Source organism: Rhipicephalus sanguineus, chromosome 6, assembly GCF_013339695.2.
Source record: "Rhipicephalus sanguineus isolate Rsan-2018 chromosome 6, BIME_Rsan_1.4, whole genome shotgun sequence".
Lineage (NCBI taxonomy): Eukaryota > Metazoa > Arthropoda > Arachnida > Ixodida > Ixodidae > Rhipicephalus > Rhipicephalus sanguineus.
The window spans coordinates 117,398,245-117,424,741 of NC_051181.1; the positions used below are offsets into that span (position 1 = coordinate 117,398,245).

At 47.3% G+C, this 26,497-nt stretch overlaps 2 protein-coding genes across 4 annotated transcripts in view; one reads left to right on the plus strand and one right to left on the minus strand.

Annotated features, from left to right (window-relative positions):
* Nucleotides 1-9,534: 9,534 nt before the first annotated feature.
* On the plus strand, nucleotides 9,535-11,135 carry LOC119397487 (elongation of very long chain fatty acids protein AAEL008004). The gene has a single exon (XM_037664913.2). It carries the CDS (start codon nucleotides 9,555-9,557, stop codon nucleotides 10,416-10,418), a length of 864 nt encoding a protein of 287 aa, XP_037520841.1. The 5' UTR covers nucleotides 9,535-9,554; the 3' UTR covers nucleotides 10,419-11,135.
* Nucleotides 11,136-15,984: 4,849 nt separating this feature from the next.
* The window catches only part of LOC119396251 (rho GTPase-activating protein 20), a 666,225-nt gene continuing 655,712 nt past the window's right edge, over nucleotides 15,985-26,497 (minus strand). For all 3 annotated transcript variants that reach the window (XM_037663375.2, XM_049417017.1, XM_049417018.1), the window contains 5 exons: nucleotides 23,309-23,470; nucleotides 21,521-21,630; nucleotides 21,199-21,385; nucleotides 19,754-19,922; nucleotides 15,985-18,380 (listed from right to left, as the gene is read on the minus strand). In XM_037663375.2, the coding sequence (XP_037519303.1) occupies nucleotides 16,591-18,380; nucleotides 19,754-19,922; nucleotides 21,199-21,385; nucleotides 21,521-21,630; nucleotides 23,309-23,470 (2,418 nt within the window). In that variant the 3' untranslated portion in view covers nucleotides 15,985-16,590. The remainder of the gene's footprint in view (nucleotides 18,381-19,753; nucleotides 19,923-21,198; nucleotides 21,386-21,520; nucleotides 21,631-23,308; nucleotides 23,471-26,497) is intronic.

Here is a 26,497-nt window from a genome sequence, read left to right on the forward strand (position 1 = left end):
TTTTAGTGGACCAGTGGTGAGTACGTAATAGGATTCACCCAACTTCTGTGGCACATACCCGTTTATGACGACGATAGTTTTCTGGTTCGCCGGACAAGCAACGATTTCCAAAACAGCTTCGCTGCTAAAAAAAGCATGCGGTGACTTCACGCATGTATGTGAGACGTCGCCATTCCGGGCACAAGGCCCATGATTCCACCTTGCTCGGACGAAGGAAAAGTGGACACCGTCCACTGACCAGAGAGCACCACGTAGCTCTCACTGGACGGCCCATTGTCGCAGAAATTACAATACAATATTACACGAGTCAAGGAGACTCCTCCCACAGCATGACATTCATATAGCGTTTTTTTCGGAATCGGTTTCAAGCTGTGGCATAGCTCTGCGGGAGAACCTGTTAGTCACGCAGAAGGCCTGGGTTCGATTCCCACTCGAACAGAATGTTTGTTTATTTTTTGCATCTTTCTAAAATTTTCGCTCACAACCACCGACGCTGACACCGCAATTTCTGCTAAAGGAGCTCTTTCTTTATTGTTTCATACATTTACTTATAGTAATGATCGTGTAAAGTGACAGAGGAACGGGTGTACTCGCAGTTTCTTCGTTGAGACGGTGCAGAAAGGCTAATCCTTTCATTATTTTTTTTGTATCGCCGGTACAACGCAGTTACATGGCTTTGATGCATTCGCACTGTGCAAGTGTTCGTATATAGCTTAGCGCTTAGGATGCTCGCCTTAGGAGCGAAGGGATTAGGTTCGACTCCCAACACCGCCAACAAAGTTTTTTTTTTTTTATTTACGACAATCTGTTCTATGTGACATAGAGACGGACGGACGAGCGCAGCTTTTTCGTTGATCGCGCTGGGTGAAAACACTCTGCACATCTACGCTGCAAAACGACAGACCGCACAACAATGTTTTCAGCGTAACGAAAGTATGCTATAATTAGTTTAGTTCGTTTAATCAAGCAAACATCCCACCATACCCCATTGCTTGGGTTTTCTGGTCGATGCTGTATTTCAATGGGGAAAATCCGAGGCAAGGGTTCCCCTGATGCGTTGGCTTCACCGCAATATATGGCCAAAAACCATTCGAAAAAGTTCAGGCCCTTATCACCCACGATAAGGCTCAACTTTTGTCTGACGTCACAACTTGAAGCGATGGGCATACTATGCGCTCCTTCCGAGCTAACGGTTCCCCTCATGCGTTGGCTTCACCGCAATAGATGGCCAAAACCAGACAAAAAAGTTGAGGCCCTTATCACCCATGATAAGGCTCAACTTTTGTCTGACGTCACACGTTGAACCGACGGGCATACTATGCGCTCCTTCCGAGCAAACGGTTCCCCTCATGCGTTGGCTTCCCCGCAATAGATGGCCAAAACCAGTCGAAAAAGTTGAGGCCCTTATCACCCATGATAAGGCTCAACTTTTGTCTGACGTCACACATTGAACCGATGGGCATACCGTGCGCTCCTTCCGAGCAAACGGTTCCCCTCATGCGTTGGCTTCCCCACAATAGATGGCCAAAACCAGTCGAAAAAGTTGAGGCCTTTATCACCCATGATAAGGCTCAACTTTTGTCTGACGTCACACATTGAACCGATGGGCATACCGTGCGCTCCTTCCGAGCAAACGGTTACCCTCATACGTTGGCTTCCCCGCAATAGATGGCCAAAACCAGTCGAAAAAGTTGAGGCCCTTATCACCCATGATAAGGCTCAACTTTTGTCTGACGTCACACATTGAACCGATGGGCATACTCTGCGCTCCTTCCGAGCAAACGGTTCCCCTCATGCGTTGGCTTCCCCGAAATAGATGGCCAAAACCAGTCGAAAAAGTTGAGGCCCTTATCACCCATGATAAGGCTCAACTTTTGTCTGACGTCACACATTGAACCGATGGGCATACTCTGCGCTCCTTCCGAGCAATCGGTTCCCTTCATGCGTTGGCTTCCCCGCAATAGATGGCCAAAACCAGTCGAAAAAGTTGAGGCCCTTATCACCCACGATAAGGCTCAACTTTTGTCTGACGTCACACATTGAACCGATGGGCATACTCTGCGCTCCTTCCGAGCAAACGGTTCCCCTCATGCGTTGGCTTCCCCGCAATAGATTGCCAAAACCAATCGAAAAAGTTGAGGCCCTTATCACCCATGATAAGGCTTAACTTTTTGTCTGACGTCACACATTGGACCGATGGGCATACTCTGCGCTCCTTCCGAGCAAACGGTTCCCCTCATGCGTTGGCTTCCCCGCAATAGATGGCCAAAACCAGTCGAAAAAGTTGAGGCTCTTATCACCCACGATAAGGCTCAACTTTTGTCTGACGTCACACCTTCATGCGATGGGCACACTGTGCGCTCTTTCCGAGCTAACGGTTCCCCTGATGCGTTGGCTTCCCCGCAATAGATGGCCAAAACCAGTCAAGAAAGTCAGCGAAGAAAAAAAAAAAAAGCTTTCGTAGCAGCACTGGGATTCGAACCTAGTTCACGCTCTGAAGGCGAGCGCCCTGACCATTGAGCGAAGCACGATTGTTTCCGCAGCTCGAATGCATATGAACCATGTGCATGGTTCATTCGACGAAGAAAAAAAAAAAGACTGCCAACGCAGCACTGGGATTCGAACCTAGTTCTTCACGCTCTGAAGGCGAGCGCCCTGACCATTGAGCTAAGCACGAATGTTTCCGCAGCTCGAATGCATATGAACCATGTGAATGCATCCTACCGACGAAGAAAAAAAAAAGACTGCCAACGCAGCACTGGGATTCGAACCTAGTTCTTCACGCTCTGAAGGCGAGCGCCCTGACCATTGAGCTAAGCACGAATGTTTCCGCAGCTCGAATGCATATGAACCATGTGAATGCATCCTACCGACGAAGAAAAAAAAAAGACTGCCAACGCAGCACTGGGATTCGAACCTAGTTCTTCACGCTCTGAAGGCGAGCGCCCTGACCACTGAGCGAAGCACGATTGCTTCCGTAGCTCGAATGCATATGAACCATGTGAATGCATCCTACCGACGAAGAAAAAAAAAGACTGCCAACGCAGCACTGGGATTCGAACCTAGTCCCTCACGCTCTGAAGGCGAGCGCCCTGACCATTGAGCTAAGCACGAATGTTTCCGCAGCTCGAATGCATATGAACCATGTGAATGCATCCTACCGACGAAGAAAAAAAGAGGACTTCCAAGGCAGGACTGGGATTCGAACCTAGTCACTATCACCCCCATGGCGAGTGCCTTAACCATTGAGCTAAGTACCGAGGCTTTCTTGGCCCGACCGCATTTGAACCATATGAATGCGCCCTACAAACAAAGAAAAAAAACTTCACCGCCGCAATGGGATTCGAACCTAGTACCTCACGCTCCGAAAGGCGAGCGCCTTAACCACTGCGCAAAGCACCCGCGCTTTCTTGGCCCCAGGCATCTCAACCATATGAATGCGTCTTACCGACGAAGGAAAAAAAAATGTTTCGCGCAGCACTGGGATTTGAACCTAGTACCCCACGCTCCGAAACCGAGCGCCTTAACCATTGAGCTAAGCACCAACGCTTTCCTGGCTCGAATGCATCTGAACTATATTATTTGTGACGTACCGACAAAAAAAATTTCATCGCAGCACTGGGATTCGAACCCAGTCCCACATGCCCTGAAGGCGGGCGCCTTAACCATTGAGCTAAGCACCAATGCTTTCTTTAGCCGAATGCATCTGAACCCCATGAATTCGTGCTACCGACAAAGAAAAATAAAAATTACATGCCAGCACTTTGATTCCAGCCTAGACCTTCACGCTCTGAAGGCGGGCGCCCTGACCATTGAGTTAAGCCCCAATGCTTACTTGGCCCAAATGCATATGAACCATGTGAATGCATCCTACCGACAAATAAAAAAGAACTCATCGCCGCAATGGGATTCGAACCTAGTCCCTAACGCTGCGAAGGCGAGCGCCTCAACCATTGAGCTAAGCACCAATTTTTTTTATTACTTTTTCTTGAATAAACAGGGTTACATAGACTATGTCCAAAAGGGCAAAATACAACAGCTGGTTTGAAGCATGATGTAGGTTTAAAAGAGCCTCAGTGAAGCTAGCTCATACAACATCGATATCTATTCAGGAATGTTTTCCGCATGTTTCGGTACGTCTGAAAGTGTACCAGCACTTTCAATGAAGAAGTGTTGCGTTGAGCACCCATCAGCGTTCTTGTGTTGGACTGCCATTCGAGCCTTCCACAGGGCATGCATACGCAGGCGTGCGCAGGGTTCCCCTTCAGGGGGGGGGGGGGGCGAAGGTTCGTCGCAGCGCCCCCTCCCCTCCCAATTATGTCAATGTATGGCGCTGACATTGCGCCCCCCCTCCCTATTATGTCAATGTGTGGGGCTGACTTTGCGCCCCCCTCTTAGGTGAACAGGGGGGGGGGGGCGGTCGCCTACCCTGCCCCCCCCCCCCTGTGCGCACGCCTGTGATGATGCATACAGAGCAGCATAACCATATCACTAGGCTAGAGAGAGTTTAGGGACCTTTATTCACTTTCAGTGCAATGTCCAGACCACATGAGTCCACATTACGGATACTCTAGACCAAATCTTATCCCAGTCTGGTGGTCCTTCAAGTGGTGGTCCACTTCAGAGGGTTTTAGCTCACTTCGCCCAGGTTGTGGGCTAACAAGCCGCTTAGATCATGCGCTCTGGCGGTGCCACTCGTTACAGGGCACCAAGCGCATCATCGAGAAAGAGTGGGGCTCGGCCGTCCAGAGCCCTGAACAACAACAACTTTGGGCTCTCCAGAGAGCCCACGTTGCGGCGGTCAGGCTCGGCCTACCCTTCCCCACGTGGGAACGGCCCGCGACACAGCTCTAGGGCATCGTCTCTCAGGACGTTTCCCGGTAAGGTTCTCTGTATCTCTATTCGTTTTCCACGTGCATCGAATGACATCGGCGTCGACTCAATGTTTGCAGTGCAGGAGCCATTTGCAGGACAATATTGTTACGAAATGCGTTAAAGACTATGAGGTATATGAAACGTGGAGAGATAGTATAATGTGACGCTGGAACGACGGCCGCAGTCAACGGAGGCAAAGTTTAAGCATGGAAATGTTTTAGGTTCAATTCATGTCCACGAACCAGCAGCCTGACAGCACACTCGGTATCCATGGCTTCGTTTGAACTCAACTTGTCCTATACGCGAACATGAGTCATGGTGTGTATTTTCAGTGCAACAATGACACTCATGTTGATTCGATAATATTCATACGAAGTCGAGTCATAAATATGAAGGTCAAAGCGATAGTTAAACCGAACGCGTCAGCAGCTTCACTAACTCTGCCGTCAGAGACAGCTTTTGGAGCTGAAAAAAAGAATAAGCTAACTTAATTTGCACATTCCCTTAATTAAAAAGCTAGTATGTTGAAGCCACGTGGCACATTGCCACAGCCCATTTCAAGTTATAATTCATAACCATCGTCAGGATTAGGCGAGACTCTGCCTCTGATTAGACGTTTCTGTCCATCCCGTTAACAAACCGTTCGTAGAAAATACTTTTCTACATAGTAAATCATTTCGAGCGCTTTGAGGTCAAGGACCTACGCGTTTAACGCAAAAGAATGAAATGCGAAGTATATTACGTCAGCACACGTTAAATGCGTGACCGTAGTAGAGGGCCTCAGACCTTTCATTTGCAAAATGTGGGCATGCACTCAAGACTGTCCGGCGTACTGTGTCCCGCCCAAGTGTTGAGCACTTCATTAGTTTTACTGCATACTTTCCTTCCTCGTGGAGTTCCTCCAGTAATACGCGAAAATAATGCAAACGCACTATACACACGCTCGCGCGTGCTCACGCTTTTGTTTTCTCTCTCTCTCATCTGCTTTATGAAGATTATAGAGTTGCTATACGTAAGAAACGAGAGAACTAAAGGGGGGACTCGAGGAAATGTGTAAAAGCGGTCGCTTCTCGGTGTGCACGACGTCGTTGTGTAATAGCTTATTCTTATAAGCTAAGTATAAGCTATGGCAACACGACCCTCGCGAGCCACCTATAGACGTAAACACCGTCGAAACACCTGTCTGTGCGTGAAACATTGTTGTCTTACGCGGAGGGCTGATGGCCCGGGCGACAGGGGTGTGTCAGTAGAGGTTGTTTGTCTCGCGGGTTAATTTAAAAACGTGCGGTGGTCCAGGGCCCGTAAAGGGCCCAAACTCACTCGCCCAATAAAGTTTTTCCTTCCTTCCTTCCTTGATGCGCTTTCGCGCGAAATGGAGGGTGTTGTGTGGAAAGATTCGTTACTTTCTCGTAAGACGAGATTGTCTATAACACCTTTGTTTCTTGCAAGGGACTAGTAAGCGGCGAACGCGAGAACGCCACTCTTCGCCAGCAAGGCAGGCGCTGGAGCGGACGTGGAGGACTCTCGATCGCTTTAGTCGACCCTTCAGGAGAGGTGGGTCTCGCCGCATGCTGCATTGCGCACTTGTTTGCCGACTTCTGGGGACTCTGGATATGGCAGAGGACGGTGCGTGTTTGTGCATGGACTGAGGGTAATGGGGGGGATGCTATGTCTACGAATGTTCAGACTGACTTTCTGAAGTACAGATCTGTTGACTTCGGTTATTTAGACTTGCAGAATGCAGACGAATGAGTTCCGCGAGTTATTTAAAGCTTGAATGTTGGAGCCAGAAAATCTAACGTATTTTGCTTCCGTCGAATTTGCTCAGTTTCTTTAGCGAACATTTCTGTTCGCGCACCTTCACGTTTTCACATGCTTTGCAAACAATTCTGCAACGCGTGTTAATTGTTTCGACGCAGGCGCGTTGCACGTGAATGTGCATGTAAATTGTGCAGCGCATGCGGGCATATATACGCTCGCATTGCGATGGTGGTGGTGTTGCAGCAAGCGGGGTTAGCCTGGCATACATAACCGGCAAGCACGGGGGCAGGGGGGGGGGGGCTCAGGACTTAAAGTCAAGGGGGGCACAGGGGGGCCCGGCCCCCTCTCCATTTTTCCAGGAGGGGCCCGTCCCCCCCCCCCCCCCCCCTCGGCAGGTCAACTGTAGCTCTGCAGCACCCATTTGATAAGCGCTGGAGCTTATTTTCTTTACCAGTAGTAATTTGTGCAGGGAAATTATAACTCCACAATTTTCCTAATAAAGATTTAATCGCGATTATTCGGTTGACGTGGCGTCAGCATAACATACACACACACACTCACACACACACAAAAAACGTATTGTCGTAGAGCTGAATGTAACTCTCCGAGGCATTGCACACTACAGGTTACCACCCTGTTCGAATAAGCTCCTTGGCATAGTACTGTTTCACGAGGCACCTGAACGTGGAGCTACCTTATCGTGAAGCAGTGAAGGTTCACCTTGGTCTCAGTAGGTTACCAGTCCATTCCCATTCCTTTAGTTGTGCATTACGAGCCTGGTATAATACCAAAGACACATGCATTTTGCCCACATTTTTATGCAAGTAGATGTGAAAGAAATTTAGCGTTGTCGTGCCTGAGGTTCTCAATGCAGTGAGTCAACTAATGTATGTCCTGCGTTTGCAGCGAGGGTTATCTGCTTTCAGCTCATATGTTTAATCCGTTATATCGCGAGTTATTTTTTTTTTAAATCGTATCCAAAATGCCCATTTTTTTAGTGTTTGATTGCATCGGTACATTGAATAAATGCCGGAAATACGCTCGGAATAATACATTTATTTGTGTAACCTTCATAAGCGCTTCAGCACTGTGATCATCCCAAGCACAACATCTGTGGCCTCTGAGAATTGCGACACACACACTATATATAATATATATATATAGTGTGTGTGTCGCAATTCTAATATATATATAGTGTGTGTGTCGCAATTCTCAGAGGCCACAGATGTTGTGCTTGGGATGATCACAGGGCTGAAGCGCTTATGAAGGTTACACAAATAAATGTATTATTCCGAGCGTATTTCCGGCATTTATTCAATGTACCGATATATATATATATATATATATATATATATATATATATATATATATATATATATATAGACATATCGCTAGGGCATCCTCAGTACAAACACGGCACACAAGCAAGGTACACAAGGAACAAACACTAGATCATTTTTTGTCAGTATGCACCAACTAGGCCCCCAAAAAGTCGTATTATATCCTGCATCTGTTATCAATATTGTGCACCGGCGAGCCGCATCTGTGACTTTGCGGGCGGTCCTTGATGAGTGCCGCCAGCGCCTGCGAGGACCTTAGCGAAGCCTACGAGGTAAGCGGTCGACTTCAAGAGCCACACCGAACCCCATCCCTCAGGTGCATGGGTGGGCACGCACTTAACGACTTTCGGCGCGCTTCTACAAGATAACACGCTGAACAAAGACACGCGCTGTGCGTTGACGTCCGGCGTCCGTGACCATATCTCCCTTTCATCCCGAAGACATCCCCTTTTAGCGCGGTAATCGCGTTCGTGCCTTTGTTACTCGTTAACTGTTTTTTTTTTCTTTTTTTTCCCGAACCACACACGTAGCCCTGTTTCTTTCGCCCTGTCTATCTGCTATTTATTTCTAGTTTGTTTGGGTGTTCTGACCCCGCCTGTTGTCAAGTTCTAACAAATTGCGACACTGTACATGTCAGTATGTATGTCTCTCCCTCTCTCCCTTTCTTTTCTTTTTTTGCTGTTGTTGTTGTTCTGGCCCCTCCCCTTGTCTCGTTCCAACGAATCGCGGCGGTGTGTGCATCTGTGTCTGTATTGCGAGAATCTGTACTTAAACCCGAAAGCAATGTTATAAGGTCATCTTTGATAAAGGCCGGTCCCCGGCCAAAAGCTCGGAATAAATGTTGTGTTTTTCACTGTGAATATATATATATATATATATATATATATATATATATATATATATATATATATATATATATATATATATATATATATATATATATATATATATATATATATAGGGCCGCCCTAAGCGGGCGCGCAGGCCCCCTTTTCAATGAAGGGAGTCATAAGCTCTGCCCCCCCCCCCCCCCTTGGTCACCTAAGAAGAGGGGGGCGCAAAGTCTGTCCCATACATTGACGTAATAGGGTGGGGGGGGGCGATCAAGCTTAGCCCCCCTGAAGGGGTACCCTGCGCACTCCTATGCCGGCAATAGTTCTGCCCGAGGCTCTCATGAGCCTCATGAACTCCCTTCCTCGCTGACGCGGGCCCTACGAGGTAAACGACTTCTTCACATGTCCGGTGACCACCCTTTTGGAGGCTGCGGCCATCGCTTGTCTTTCCGTGTCTTTCCGTGTAGTTTTCTCAAAGCCGCAGTAATTGCGGCGTTTTCTACTGCTGTAGACGAAACTACGCGATACAAGCGGCCCGACCACGATACGCCAAGTGAGGGTATGCAAAATCCCGCTGTGCAGCTCTCTGTTTGCACACACACCGACCCGTCTGTATACGCTTTCCTTAACTTATTATGCTTCTTTTAGCCCAGTTTGGAAGATCCGTGCAGCCGTTTACTTAGTTCTTTCCGCGCTTCGCAGGTTACCTTTCGTCAGGCACGGATTCACCTGAGGCACGGAAGCAATGAAGTTCAGCCTGAACCCAGTCGCACTCTCATATCGAATACGCCAGATGGGCGATCCCAGAACACGGGACTACCCATTAGTGACAGACCCCCTCTTCGTGTTCACACTACTGCTGTCCTACTTGTACTTCGTCAGGGTCGCCGGACCTCGGTGGATGAAGAACCGCGAGCCTTTCCGGATCCTCCACGTCGTGCGCGTGTACAACCTCGTCATGGTGTTCCTCGCGGTGAAGTTCCTCGTCGACGTGCTCCCGCTCACCTACCTTCCGGGCGGAGAGTACAGTCTCTGGTGTCAGGGTATCACGGGTCGCACGAGCGACGCCATGCGCGGGTACTACCGCACCGGCTGGGTGTACGCTGCGGCGCGCTACTTCGACCTCCTGGACACGGTGTTCTTCGTGCTGCGCAAGAAGTTCACCCAGATCACGCACCTGCACGTCGTACACCACACCATTGTGGTGGCCAACACGTGGCTCTTCACGCTCTTCGCTCCCGAAGGTCAGCCGGCTCTGGGCGTGTGTCTGAACACATTCGTGCACGCCGTCATGTACTCGTACTACTTCCTCGCGACGTTCGGTCCTGCGGTACGGAAGTACCTCTGGTGGAAGAAGTACCTGACGACGTTCCAGATTGTGCAGTTCTTGATCATAATCGCTCACATGTCTGTACCGCTGTTCGTGGACTGCGGCTTTCCGAAGCGCTTGACACTACTTTGCATCGCCCAGACGTTCATTATTCTTTGCTTATTCGTAAATTTCTACTCTCGCACGTATCTGAATAAGCCCGAACGCTCGGTTCTTCGCCAGCAAAACGATTCGGACGGTAAGACTGCTGAGATCATACAGAGCGGGAAAACTGACTGAACGGAGAGAAAAGTAAGCGCTCGGTATGGGTTATCTTATATTTTTGCACGCATCAGCCCCGTTCTTCATTGGCATTGGCTTTTTTTTTTTTCGGGGGAGGGGGGGGGGGGTAAGGAACGTACAGTCGGCGGCAAAAGTTTAAAGACCACTAGGCCTGAGAAAACTGACTTTCCCAGCAATTTGTGAATGTATTCGGTCGAACTGCACTGTATATGTTGCCGGTTAGTTTTAGAATCGAAATCTAAATTCAAGGACGCTGACGAAGCAGCGGGAATATTCAGCTTCATCTTATACCTCGTGATCCGTAAACTTTTCCGCGGTGGTTGCCTCTCATGCTGCAGATAATACTGCTGGAAGTAAGCATCCCTATCGAAGCACAGCTGACAGTCAGTAGCGGGTACCGGGCAAGCATTTGGTGCTTTCAACACAAACATGTTTAGTTTGCCTTTATGATGGTTGTTTCTTTACTTGTTTCCTTATCTTTTCATTCTTTTTTCCTTCCCCTTTGTTTTTTCTCCGCCGTTGACATCGCCCGACACATAAAGCACATATACAGCAATTACAACAACAAAGGAATCGTTATGTGTCCTTTCCTTTCACAGCCCTGCTCGTGACGTCTTGCAGACTTTTCGACGTATATAGGGAATACAAGGGAGCGCGGCAACCTTCACATTATCATTAATGAAGCTAGTTCACGCCTATTTACCTGAAACTATCGCGACGTGTGCATTACGCGGGAGGGTACGTGGTACAGGTGCACTACGCACACTTTCCTCAGGCCCATTACCTCTATATGCATAACGTCGGGCTGGGCTTCAGCAAGGATGACGCTGCTCCACCATAAATGCCCTTTCTGTTAGTATTGCCTAAAAAGTATCTTGCACTTGCTTCTGTTCTTGCTCAAATTTTGCACCAACATTGCGTCATTATGATTAGAATTATTCAATATACACTTCGCACTGTTACTTGCCAGGTTTTCCATTGCACGGCCGCTGAATGGAATGCGTTACATCCAGCGGCAGTGGACATTGGGACAGGACTTGCAATCGACCCCAGTAATTATTAGAAACCAGTGACGAAGGCTATGCGGTCATACTTGGCCGTAATGCAAGTACTAGAATTATTCTAGTACACTAGTTCTGGTCTATATATCACCGTCACTCTTGATTACAAGTGCAACAGGCATTTGAGTAGTTTGTTGTGACGACTATTGTGGGAATGCCCATTTTTTCCATCTTGAACACATTCTCATCAGCTTTCTGCTGACCGATCGGAACGTTTCTTGCTTTTAGAAATTGAGGTTCCCGATTCGGCCTGAAGGCTACCGATTCGGCTCGGCCTTTTATTTAGCAATCGTGCGTGACTCATACATGAAAGGAAAGTCGTGCTTTCCGAACAGAGAGTGCCGCCTTTCTTATAAACGACCAGGAATGGAGACATCTGACCTTTGTAGCCGGTCGACGTTCAAAAACATTGCAAAAGTTCGCGATATTACTTGAAATGCACAACTGAGACTGGGGCACAAATGCCTAGCTCCATGTTGACTATAACAACCCTCATGTTCATCTGTGCCATGACATGTCTTCTACTGGGAGAAGACACGGCTACCACTGGCGCGTGCGAAACAACGCTTAGCGCCTTCACCTTGTCCCTGGCCGGACTTTTCACATGTGGCGTACCGGAGCTGCTACGGCAGACCACTTTTTTTTTTAGTACTTGTTGTCTGTGTGGAGACATGCTTTGCTTAAACGGGTCCTGAAACAATTCTTCAAGTAATCATCGAATGACGTCACCACAGCATCGGAGCTTCTTGCCTCTACGAATCGACTGCCGCGAAAATTTTTCGAAGCCGTCACGTGCGAGCGGAGTTAAGGCGATTCGTTGCACGCTTTAAAGGGCCCCTTTTAGTTGTGGTGTCGCAGTTGTGCACGAGTCTACAACGAACACGTAGCCGTGAGAATTTTTCAAAACGGTGCCGTTATAGCGGAGTTACGCGCGTTTGATGGCACAAAAGACACCATCCCTCATTTCACTCTTTCCTTTGCTCTCCAGTTCGTCTCTCCTCCTGGCTTAGTGTTCCTGCTCACCATGCCAGGAGGAAGAGCAGCAACCGCGTACCTGCGAGCTGCCAAACAGGTGCTGTACATGACGGGCATACGACATGTTGACGTCACGGCAAACGTTGAAGGGATGAGGAATGCCGAAAGGCACGGAGAGGGGATGGGATTGTTTCTTGGAATTTGTGGGGCGGCCGCGGCCCGCAGCGCTGCCGTGTTTGGCACTGTTGATCGTGACGGCATTCTGAAGGGGTCAACCGGGAGTCGGCCGAGCCGAGTGCGAGAGACGAAAGGCCTGTGCTTCTAACGGTGGAGCCAATACTAGGTTTGCGTGCGAGTTCCTAGCTCTCGAGTTTGGTCATTCGTGCAGGGTGTGTGATAGACTATGGTTTAAAGGGGTCATGAAGCACCCCTTGGGCTGGTTGAAAAAACACATCCTGCGGAAAGCTGACACGGCTACGAACTGCTCTGCCAAATATTACAGTCGTGCGCGCCGCGTAATGGCCACAAGCGGAGCGCGAAGTTGCCGTTTCCCCAGGCACCCTCTTTTCAAACAGAGGCCGGTTCTCACTCTCGTCGGTGGGCGGGGCGTCTGTCCGTTTACGTCGTGGATCTGTCAGTTTACGTCGCAAGAGACATAGCATGCTTATTGGCCGATAGCCGACGTAAATCGAGAGCGGCGTTCGGATCAGATGCGCTTCTTGCCGCGGGGTGCCGCCACTTGCCGGCGCCGCACTCCTCAGTACACGGTAGCCGCACTCGCGCAAGCGAATCACAGCGGGAGAGCGATCGCGTTTCATGACGCGCGCTGACGTAACTTCTTTCCCCCATGCCATCCCTCCCTGTCTAGCTTCCAGTGCGCTCGTCGGCACGAGAAAAGAGAGCAAGCGCTGGGAGCGTGCGCCAAACCCCCGTAACTCCGCTGATTCTTGACGGATTCGAGAAATTTTTGCGGCAATCGATTCGGGAGGCAGTACACTCCGATACTGAGGTCATTAGATCATTACTTGGAAAATTGGTTCATGACCCCTTTAGCGTCAACTTGTCTACGATAAGCTCTGTGCGATTTGTCGTGCAAAGGCCTACCGATTTCTACGAGAAATGTTTCTGGAAGAGAGCGACCACGGTGAACCGAGGTTGTCTAGGACATGCCGGGACACGATTGTGCGTGGCGGTGTTCCTCACTTCAGCGCCAACAATGGTGTATCCGTACAAGCCTGAGTCACTGCCGCGACTCAACGAGGTCGAAGAGCGAATGGTATCGCGAGGATACCGTTCATGAACATTCGGCGTATCCCTCATGTAGGGCAGTATAGGATACGGTGACAAGTCATTAACGTGCCCATCGACGTGCAAGAAACTCTTCAGTTGCTACCGCGCAGTGTTCCCGAAGATGCCGCGGTTAACGGGCACATGCAGCAAAGACTGCTTGCCAAGCCCGTGTACAAGTCTGACATGGTTTGTAATATACGCCTGGTTGGAGTACATGATCGAGACGCCGCTTTTGGTGAATCTAATAAAGAGTTTGCTTCGAAAAATTACTTTGTGTCAAAAATAATATGGTGGGCGGGGCTACATCTTAAAAAATGAAGCTTAAGTTTGCATTCGCGCGCAGGACTTGAAGCTGCTTGAGCGGAGCTTGTCGATCCAAGGGTCATAAATAATCTAAGAACAACCTAGCATAAACCAAGTTCTGCTAGCACCAGAAGCCAAATTCAAACCTAGCATTAGCCAAGTTCGAACCTATAGCATTAGCAGAGTTCTTCCTAGCATCAGAGGCTCTTTGATCGACCCGTTTCGCTGTTGTGAAGTCTTGCGTGCGAGTGCAAGTTTCTTGACTTCTTGTGTGTGAAAAAAAAAAAATCGGGGGGGGGGGGGGTTGCTTCGTTTTTCCCGAGGGGTTATTCTGGAGATTGTCAAATTCCGCCACTGCGCAACTCTGATTGGCCCAGAGGGCTGCTACGCCCTCTCTTATTGGATTAAAATGTCGCCATTACGAAATTTGACAATTTGGCGAAATTTGGTGAAAAATATGGCGAACATAATAGCACTCCTGCCCGGGTGGCACTTAGCAGCCCAAATCGCAGCCAAGGCGGATATGTGCCAGCCGACTATTGTTGCAGACGTGTTATGGCGCGCTGCTGAAATTAACCATGCGTAAATGCACTTCCAAAATTTCACCTTAACAACGACTTTATAAGTGCTGCTTCTTTCATCATCTCGCACACAGTTAATAAGGCTTCCCTCCCACGCCAACCTCCGTCACTAAATCGAGACATTCGATTAAAAGCAGCTACCTCTTTCCTGGCGTTGCCATGGCTCCTTCGTTGCCTGCACAGCACCACACAGCAGTGTGAAGACGTCACAGAACAAAGGTAAACAGCAGCAGCTGAAATGCTGCGATATTGTTTTTCGTGCCAAAGACAAGATGCCGGAGGACGCTTGCGGCGTAGTCGACAGATGGTATCTATATTAACTGTCGACTGTGAATATCTATATTAAGGGACTTCATGAATACCTCCTATTCTTGTACACTGAAGGCTCAAAATTCTCATAAATCTAAATATCTTAATTCAATAAAGGAATTAGTTTCATTATATACGCTGCATTCAGGTCAAAGAATAAGTTTTAAACCCTATCTTCATTTTGAACTGTTGATCGCTCTGGCATGTTGGTTGTTGGTGTTTAGTGCAGTGTCTGCATTTATTTTATGATCGACATTATGTTATTATCAACACTATCACACCCAGTCATGGCAGGTTTTCTTCAATAAGTGCCATCACTTGAGGGGGAGGGGGATTAGGGATGCGCTTGGAGGGATCCACTTCTAGTGTGAATGCATAGGCCTCTTGCAGAACTGAGATAATTGCTGGGGTTTCTAAGTGCCAAATCCAAGATATGATTACTATGGGGGCCCGCTGCAGTGGGGGGCTCGGATTACTTTCAACAACCTGGGGTTTTTAATGTGCACCTAAATCTAAGCACACAGGTGTTTTTCCCATATCAGCCCTACCAAAATGCTGCCACAGGAACTGAAGCTGCACCCTGGAGCTTAGCAGTGTGGGAACTGAAATCCTATGGCGGGACGAGGTGTCAAGTTGGTGCCAAACTACTTCGACTTATCAGCGATATCACAAATTTTGTCGCTACAGTGCTGCAGCTAATGAACTGTACCGTTAATACAGATTCACACTGCATATGAATATAAAATGCTTGGCCTGACACCCCTGTACTGTTCCTGCACAACGAGGCATGACACTGCAATACAAGGTAATGTGCCACTGAATCTATCGCCTTTTTCAGCAAGTAGACAACACTTTAGAGGAAAAGTAATCACTTCATACTGATCTTGCACTTCACTCAAGAGTGGCCTTGGAGACAAAAGTACCACCATAAAATATGAGCGCAGTAGGTTAAAAAATGTTGGACTGCTGAAAACACAGCAAGCAATAAGTTTGCCTGCAGCATAACCACAAGCAGTCCATGATAGTATAATCGCAAGAACATGATTTTATATTGCATGTACAATGTTTATTGCTGTTATCAAAATATCTACAATACCATCTTTTCAGCCACTGTTGTACACAAACAGGCCATAAATACAATGGTCTAGGTGAGCTGTGACAAGCACCTGTCACAAATCGCGTTTAGGGCAAATTTTTGCCCCTGCATGCCTCACGGAGCACATACATTACTGCACAATGCCATGTTACAATTATATACAGTTCACAACAGTGAATGAGCTCTAGAAGGAACAATACACTGCCTATACAGATCATAATCATGCTAGAAACGAATTAAACAGCATGAAACAACACAGAACACTGGACAACAATAACCTATACAGATCTCGTAAGCTTCTCAGCAGGCTATTTGGCACATATACAGAAGTTCATCATGCAAAGTTGGTGAATAGTTAAATACATGAGAGCATGAGTTTCCAAAAGAACTCTGAAGGTTCTCAGTCAAAGGAACTCAGAGTTCATATGCAGCATACCTGTGATTAGAGGGCAACAGTGTTGGCAGCAGAGACAGATTGCACAATTACTATTGTCTCGGTTACAGCAAAACAGGCACGAATGGCTTAAGAACAAGAAAATTCTCTCTGCTCATATTTACACATAAGACTCTTCACCACCTGTGCTGCTGCTCACTGACTCTGTCCGTAGGTGACTCGATAATACACCGTGGGGCCCTTCACGCTCGCTGGAGCAGGCAGAGTCTGACAGGCCGCTGTTGCTGCCCGTACTTCCATCTTTTCCCACCGAGGTTTGCTGGCTGAAGATGCTCCTCAGCTGAGCTACACTCCAGCTGATTTCCTTGGGAAAGTCGTATAATGACTGTGGCTGGCAGCGGTCATGAAACGAGGACACTACAACACACTTCCCGCGATTCACAAGCTGAGAATCCTTCACATGAACCGGAGGATGGTGCCTGAGACGAATGCCAGTGCCGTCGCTGGCAGTGCGGTGCACTGGCTGGTGGGGCTTGGGTGGCAGAGGGGGCGGTGGGCTTTCGGATATGCCTTCATCACTACTATCCACTTTGACAAGAATGGCATGATGAGTGTCGCTCGCGACATCCAGCTGCTCATTGTATATCCTCAAGGATTCCTCGTACAGCTGCAGAGCTTTGCAACTTAGAGACACAGGTTCCGTTTGAGGTTCCTCGAGCAATGTGTCGTCGGCCTGAGAGATTGCCTGTGATCTCCGGAGCAGGGTGCGGCGTGTCATGGCTTCTTGATAACTGGGAGGCTCCATGGGCTTGCTGCTCGCTGACCGGTGGACCGCAGCTATGGTACAGTTGGGAGATTGGCGCCGGCAGGGACTCGTTCGCGAACGGTTTGAGGCTTGCGATCGCCCTGAATGGGTCGACTCGTGCGACCGGTGAGATCTCTGGCTTCCTTCGGAAGAAGAGCTGCACACACTGTTCACGCGAGGTGGCGTATGGACGCTTGCCAGAGAGTCTGCCTTCACCTTCACTGTAATGTCATGTTGCCTCGGTGTCATGGTGCTGCTCACAGGCTGGCAACCCTCCTGTCCCATGCTCTTGTTTATCGGCCCATCCTGGATATGATCGATCTCGTCTATCTTCGAGGTGGACTGACTGCGCTTCCAGTCAACACTGTGCATCTGATTGGCAAACCACAGTGCGTGCCTGTCAGGTGTGGCTGCGGGAGTGTCAAACTTCTTTGTTCTCTCCCAGTTAGTACTTTCCATTGGGGGTCTGGGGGCCTTGCCTTTACAGTGTTGGGGCCGTCGCTTTGGTTGCTCTTCACCCATATACTTCTGCAGCAGGCTTTCCTCGGAGGCGCTCCTGATGAGGTTGCTGCATGGCCTGCTCACATCCATTGCTGACTGCATGGCATTGGCTCGCTGCTGACGTGCACGGCTTTTGCGCCAGCGGACGAGGGGGTCGTTTCCCATGACAGTGTCTTCCTCAGCAGGGTGGTCGTTTTCGCGATAGTTGCACGACTTGGAATACTGAAGCAGTTGAGACCGGGCGTCTCTTGAGACTGGAGACGAGCGAGCGTAAAAACCGGCAGACGAGATAGTCTGGTGCCGGGAGTGCTTTGGTGCTTCCCCGCCACACTTTCGGCGCCGAACTACATCGTTGCAGGAGCCGTCAATGCTAACGCCGTTGCTCCGACTGTAGGTGGACTCTTGCACGCCGACGGCTTCTAAGTGTGGCACGCTCTTCGTCATGCCCTGAAGCGCAGAATTTGTGTTCTCCATTTCGACATCATCTTCGGGGGTGTACAGCTGAGTGTCGCTGAGGGTGAGACCAGAATCCCTGCTGAGATTGGTCAACGACACTTTGGTCCTGTTTGGCAACTTGGGACTAGAATCCTCCATGAGGGCCCTTTCAAGACTGTCGATTGAAGAGTCATCTCTTCGGAAGGCACCTAGAAGCAAACAAAATAACAGCACTGTCAGATGGGCGGCACGGCACTCAAGTGTGGGGCCTTACACATACGATATCGTGGTATGGATGGTAAAAATTAAGTCGACAAATGTGAATATTAAATAGAAACAAAGGGCTTCAGAAAAAAGTCGGAGACACATTTACAAAGCAATCAAAGATCTTCCATCGGTGCCCACTTCTGGATTCCTACTGTTAAACTGGCATAACACAAGCACACAACTTTACAAGACTGCTTTCATGTAAGTGCAGTCTGTGGACAGCTCCAGCAGCTGCAAGAGTTGATGTCATGACGACAACCATCAAAAGCAGCAAAAATTCAACCATACAGGGCTCTTAACCCTTTCAGACGCCACCTATGAAGAACTATCCGTAAATACATCAAATCGATACAACGTTAGTTCAAGGCACTCGATATTATATGGCAATAAATAGTATGTCATAATACTCTCATTTATGCCTTTTATAGTAATTCTAATCAAACTGTCATTAAATATCTATTGATTCTCAAGCCATTCGTGCTCTGTTTCTGCATAAGTAGAATCAAATCTAAGGCTAGAAATATAGTGCAAATTCGTTTTTGGTTACGTCCATTGTGATCAAAGAAAAATTGTTTTGACGTGGCTTGCGGGAAGTGGAACATCGAATGACTCTTCTAACATGCTGGAAAGAAGTGTTAATTTCAAGGGCTCGTTTTCTTTGTTATACACAATATTAATGAGAACTAACAGACAATATTGCCAAGGAAAGTATAGGGGATGTTTTTAGTAGTAAATGTAAGGTAAATGTGAAGAAAGAAAAGTGGACGAAAAGATAGCTTGCCGCGGGCAGGGACCGAACCTGCGACCTTCGAATAACGCGTCCGATGCTCTACCAACTGAGCTACCGCGGCGGCCATCCCCCCGTCCACTTTATAGGGTATATATGTACATTTAAACGTGGGAGCGTCAGTAAGCGCCGTCAGTAGCTGCATGCTAGTGTCTTCAGCAAAGTGACCATATGCCACAGTACACTGCAAAATGAAGTTAAACGAAGACAAATTTATTATGCAGGAGGTTCAATTCATCCAAAGCTCAATGTATCTTGCTCTTTCACAGCCCCTAGTCGACACAACTAGCAAAAACAAGTGGTGTACACAATTGTGTACATAGCATCTCAAAGGTTTAAGAACATTTTAGTGAGGCAAACGTACAAAGTCTTGCAGTCCTGCAAGGGTCAATGTAATGGGACTAGACTGCATGATGGAAGTACAGAGGTAATCGCAGGGCTCACAAGTGATGAGACTCGCGAAAAGTAGTGCATTCCGACCATACAGGGAGGCAAAAGTGCTTATAGGCAAATACAACAACCACTCACTTCCACTTTCTTGCAAGCTGTGTGGGCTGTCAGACTCCTCTGCTCCAGAGTCTTGAATTGAGGGGTCCTTCTGTGGAGGCTCTCCAAACAGCGTAAGCAGGTCCTTGCCGAAAATGTCCACACTGTTCTCAATCAGATACTCTACCAGCTGAGGCACTTGCTCAGAGATCTGCAAGGAAAGAAAAAAAGAAGGAATACACAGAACAGTTAGAAAAGCGTACTTGCGTAATGAGAAGTAGAGGTGTTTGAGGGTAATTTGTGAAGTACCAGTAAGTTGCTGTATAGAAATTAGTGCCACAAGGATATCACTCTTGGTGATATGTTGGAATGCACGTTACATGTGCGCACACTTCATTTCTCATGCTTGTTGTAGTTTGACTAACAATCAACGTTGCGCAATGGCAAACCAATGCTTACAGAACCTGAGCCTTGCAAAAACCAACACTATATGTGCCAAAAACAGAGTTTCTTGTGAACATGTTGCAAACAATGCTCAGCAGCATAAATAAAAAGCACACGGCGCTTGGCCACCATGGGTCAGCAAATCGCACTAATTTCAAGGTGCACATTATAACGAGTATAAATGCCTCTACTACATGAATCTCTTGTCATTAAGACATCAAATGGTTGGATGGGGCGTCTGGCGTTTTCATTATACCAAACACTCAACCAAATTTTCTTCTCTGAATCTGTAAATATTTGTTTGGACGTTTTTGTTAATGGGGGCAAAATGAGTATCAGGTCGCATTCGTTTTCAGCATTCACAAAACATTTTGAGAAATCTTAAAATCTTAAGTTAAAGTACACACAATCAAAAACTGGTTAGATTTTGTGAGCACTCGGTGATGCTCATATTAACATTGTGCAGAAAGATAAAGCTTTTAAAGGACCCCTGACAGCCAAATCTTCATTTGTGAGTGTGGGAAAAAAAAGAAGGATTTCTTGCTATGGTACTTCAAATGCCTCTGGCGTAAGCAGCCAGAACCACCCTAAAAGCAAGCTGACTACAGGGCAAATGGGGGGCTAGGCACCATAGCGCCTATTGGCCGCCAGTCGTAGTATTGTGTACACCCCACAAACATATCTGTGACGTCAACAATACTCGCTTAAAATACAACATATTGATGTAGCGTGAAAATAGAGACGAATACAGAGGGGAAATCACAAACACACAAGTTGTGCTCTGTTGCGTTCGTTGTTTTCACACTGATAAGTTTGTTCATTTAATAGCAAATTAGCCCGATCTCTGACGTTACATAATCAAACCTCGATATAATGAACAGGGATATAACGAATTATCGGTTATAATGAAGTAAACGAAGAACAGTCCTGTCATAGATACAGTGTTATGAATGATGTTTATAATGAGTTTTTGGATATAACGAAGTTATTTTCGTGTCAGATGCGACTGTTATGAGGTTATAGTGTAACAAGGATGAACCAACCTCTGACTGCAGGGTGGGCGAGTGGTAGCTGTCAACAAACTTCGGGCTCAGCAGGCTGGGTCCAATGCACACGGCCAGGTTGGACGAGGGCATCTTGTTTTCCTTGCTACGGTTGTTGATGTGCCAAAGGACGCATAGGAAGTGGCGCAGCAACTCGACATGGGCTGGCGGAAGCCTCTTCAAAAGGCTGCAATATGCAGTGAGATTTAGGTGTCGAAATGACTGGCACAGTACAAAATTACTTGCAAGCCTGATCTGAATAAATATTTTTTCACAAAGCTACAGCCTTACAGCTCTTTTTGCAAGCTCAACTGTTTGTTACCTGATCGTGTAGTCCCTTTTTTTCCACTGGGGCTCCACACGCAGGACTTTGAGCCACTCTGAGTACAAGCACCGCTGGAGCAAGCAGTCTGGTAGGCAACCCAAGAACTCCTGCAGATAGAACATGCATTTTTTTAAACGTACACCTATACACCACATTCCAGGCAGGCTTCTCAAAGCAGAACACTGAAATTTAAGTCCTTCTCACTACATAAAACATGCACACAGCATGAAAACTGTCTATACACTGTGCACATTTGCAACAACATTGAACATATTTTTGTTTTGTAGACTGCCTGTACATTTGCAAGTAATTTGCATATCTGTTACAGTAGTCAGATGTGCTTTGTGCAAGATGGACAGAAGAGAAATATGTACCAAGTGTTTCAGGTGCTGTCCTGATTTTCAATAATGTGTTTATCTTAATGACCAGAAAAGAATGTAGCTATATATGTAATACTACCCAAGGCCTCTGCATGGAGACAAGCACAAAAATGGCAAGGTAGGCAGACCAACAAGGCTACACATTCTTTTCCACCACCTCCCCCCACCCACCCCCAATCCTCTTATGTCCTAGTCAATTCAAATAACAAATGGTGTTATATGTCTTTCATTAACGGAATGACACCCTTGTATCAATTTCGCATCATCTGCTTGAACTAGTGGTGCACTGTAGGCATTATATACACAGCAAAGAACAATTCTGAATGTGCACTGTCATCAACGCACCAATGCAGGACACTGGGAAACTGTCAAATGTGATATCGCAAACATTTTACGCTGCAGTCGTCAAGACGAGGCATGAGACGTAAGGCACTACCTTGCACCACAACGGCACAAATAATACATCTCAGGCCCATGGTCCACATAAGAACAAAACATAGATTGCATGTATTAAAAAACACCTCATCAAAATTACCACTCGAAACACTTCATGCCAAGAAATATGCAGAGAATCTCGGTGTTTTATCGTGCAACCTTAAAGGGGTCATGAAGCACCCCTTGGGCTTGTTGAAAAAACGCGTCCTGCGGAAAGCTGACACGGCTATGAACTGCTCAGCCAAATATTGCAGTCGTGCGCGCCGCGTAAAGGCTACAAGCGGAACGCGAAGTTGCTGTTTTCTGAGGCACCCTCTTTTCAAACAGAGGCCGGTTCTCACTCTCGTCGGTGGGCGGGGTGTCTGCCAATTGACGTCGCGATCTGCATCGCCGAGTCGCAAAAGACATAGCATCCTCATTGGTCGATAGCCGACGTAAATCGAGAGCGGTGTTCGGATCAGATGCGCTTCTTGCCACGGGGTGCCGCCACTTGCCGGCGTTGCACTCCTCGGTACACGGTAGCCGCGCTCGCGCACGCGAATCACAGCGGGAGAGCAATTGCGTTTCATGACGCGCGCTGACGTAACTTCTTTCCCCCGTACCATCCCTCCCCGTGTAGCTTCCAGTGCGCTCGTCGGCACGAGAAAAGAGAGAAAGCGCTGTGAGCGTGCGTCCAAACCCCGTAACTCCGCTCATTCTTGACAGATTCGAGAAATTTTTGCGGCAATCGATTCGGGAGGCAGTAAACTCCGATACTGAGGTCATTAGATCATTACTTGGAAAAGTGATTCATGACCCTTTAACAGCACATCCGACTTAAAGCCTTCATCAAAGGGTACGGTGAGCATACATTTATCGAGCGAGTCACCTGCCGAAACAAAGGAAGATGAGGGCACATTTGGTGTCAGTGCAACTTAGCCATTATATTAGTCTATTAAATAAAGTTGTGTTAAGGAAAGCAATGAATTACCTTGAATACAGCGGCGACGACATGAATGGGCATGTCGGACAAGTTGAAGTCTGGATCTTCTTCCAGCCTCGCTTGGAGCTCACGCTTGGAGCGAACGTTCCCAGACTTTCGGAATATTCCGTAAGTGAACGGGCCCCGCAAGAACAGTTGTCGCAGCAGTGCCTGCAGAGTATGAGCAAATCGGGGATCAGGACAAGCATGCAACAACTGCACTGTTTTCTCTCAAGTAACGTTCTCACATCACAAGTTTGTTTTTCCAGCAGTGATGAACAACTTCATGGGGTCATCGATACAATGTTGCTCACTGTAAATGAGAACAGAGGGAATGGGTGCTCCCCAAAATTTTAACTCGTAATTTCTTGTTAATATAGCTGCCTCAAAGCCCCTGCAACGAAGAGTGACTGCCAATTTGGCAATGTCTGTGTCTATGTCTGTGTCCCCCAAGGTTCGGTCCTGGGACCACTTTTGTTTTTATTGTACATAAATGATTTGCCCAATTATGTGTCTGCGAAAATCCGCCTTTACGCTGATGACTGTGTACTATATAATGTAATTAATACTAATGATGACCACATTTTACTTAATGATTGTTTTGCACAGTTTTGCAGATGGTGCGCCACATGGCAAATGAACATAAACTTTGTTAAAACAGTCGCTCTTTCCTTCTGTAAACGCAGCTCCGTTTCTTTGTTCGATTACTCTTTCAATGGCTCCTCTCTGTCACGTGTGTCCGATTATAAGTACTTAGGCCTCATCTTCACACCCAATATGTCTTGGTCTAAACATATCGAATACACTTGCAATAAAGCTTTAAAGAAACTGGGCTACCTAAATCGTACATTAAAAGATGCTCCACGCGAAACAAAATTGCTAACGTATAAATCGCTCATTCGTCCCATCCTCGAATATGCCTGCCCCGTATGGAACCCTCATAAAAAATCGGACATCACCACATTAGAATCCGTTCAGAAGAAAGCCATCCGTTTCATTTTCCGCCGTTACGACTGGAATTTCTCGCCCTCCTCTCACCTTGCTACGCTAGGTCTACAAACCTTGTCCGAGCGACGCGATCTCGAATGCTTAAAGTTGCTCCATATTCTTGTTAATACCCCACGCTACACATTAACTAACGAATATCTGTCTCCTGATAAACTTAAACCCACAAGGAATAGCCACACACTCAACCTGACACCGTTCCATCCACGTACTAACCTTTTTAAATTCAGCTTCTTTCCGCACACTATAGAAAAATGGAATCTATTGCCTGGTTCAACTAGATCATTGCCTTTAGAAAATTTCTTACATGAATGTATTGATTCGCGATTTGTTCATTAAGAGTTGTAATTTGTATTTGTATTTGCATGAATGTATTTATTTGCAATTTGTTTATTAAGAGTGTATTCTTGTGTGTGCTGATGTACAGAAAACCCACTCCTGCAATAGCCCTAATTGGGCTGCAGTATGTAAAAATAAATAAATAAATAAATAAATAAATGTGACGTCCCGCTGCTGCATTGTCCAAAGGACCACAGTGTTTTGAAACCAGATGCATGCCACGTCTCTCATCTCACCGTGTGCTTTAGCAACCTTACGGGAAAGTGAAGCCACATGTACACCGTGCCCAGCGACCACACAACACATGTCACATTTTGTCCCCATGGTACTTGTTAAATTTAATGTAATATGAAAATTTTCAATATGACGTTTCTACTCAGACAAATCCACCTGCATATGGTCAGCTTGCTGTGCGATGTGTGCAGTCTTAAAGGGACACTAAAGGCAAATATTAAGTCGACGTTGATTGTTGAAATAGCGGTCCAGAAACCTCGTAGTGCTGCTTTTGTGCCAAGGAAGTGCTTATTTTGAAATAAAATCACGTTTTTAGTGGTCCGCATCGCGTTAGCGCACTTCAAATCTCCCGCCTGAAAATACAACTTTCATAGGTCACTGCTGCCATGCCCAACGTTTCCCGCTTTTACTGCGCGGCCGTCGACACTAGTAGCAGCCGAGCGGAAGTAGCGGGACCCACAGTAGCAACAACGGCGCTGCAGCAAAGACTTGCTCGGATGGGCACATTCAAAGCCTTCACCAAGTTGCGGTTGGTCTCGTAATCCTCAGTTCGAAAGTGCAGCGAGCACACACGCAGAGGTTTTGATTGTTTAGCACACTGGCGCAATGGCATGACACTAAGCCACTTCGAGCGTAAGGGTTCATTCCGCGGCACCCAGTGAAAAGACACACCGGTTTCCTTGCTGCAGCACTGGCGTTGTGCACCATTCGGGCATCCGGCAATATCACACGCATGCGGCATTTTGTCGAACTTTCTGTCAGAGCGACTTTCACGAGCACGCAAAACACGCACGGCAGTTCGCGATCCTGAAACTACCACTGAGACGGGCGAGGCGCAGTTCGGCGAAAACGGAACCTTTGAACCACGCGCGCCGTTCCCCATGGCAACGCCACAGAGGTTCTTTTTTCCATGAATCAAACGGAAAAGAACAAACAGCATTTTATTACGTCTTTTGATGCTCGGAATGTTCTTTTTTTACTGCTGCTAGTTTGATTACTAGTGATTTATTGTAGGCCGACTTCCATACGTCATCGGGATCACTTCGAAAATGTCCCACTCGTGGCGCTCATCATGTGATACATTTAGCTTAATTTCTCGGTAAGTAGGGCCCTGCTGTTGATAATATTGCCGTTTTAGAAGTTGTCATACATTGGGCTTTCCCTCTGACATAAATTGTTATTTGCCTTTAGTGTCCCTTTAACACTCAATGCAGAGTTCAGGAAGGAGACTTGCCATCATTAATTTATTTATTTTGCTGATTGAGTCCTCTGGCCTTGCACTCAGGCCTGCCAGGCCAGTCAAGGCTCAGCTGTGTTAACACTACGCGCAAGCACACTTACAAATATGCTTAAGCAAACTAGCCAGCGTATTCGAAAAAATGTTAGACAGGGCGTGCAAACACGGACACAAGAAAGAAGTCAAGACACCACAAATGGAATTTGTGGTGTCTTGACTTCTCTCTTGTGTCCGTGTTTGCACGCACTCTCTAACATGAATACCTACCAACTAGCTCAGCTCTGTTATTCTATTCTAAAAGAACTGCTTGTCTTCGTCATCTTTCTTGTGTTCATCATTTTATTACGTGCACTAATATGTCTCAGCCAGTTAGCCACTGTATG

Excerpts from the sequence above, each read along its gene's own strand:
- LOC119397487 (XM_037664913.2), top strand. The coding sequence starts at position 9,555 with ATGAAGTTCAGCCTGAACCCAGTCGCACTCTCATATCGAATACGCCAG.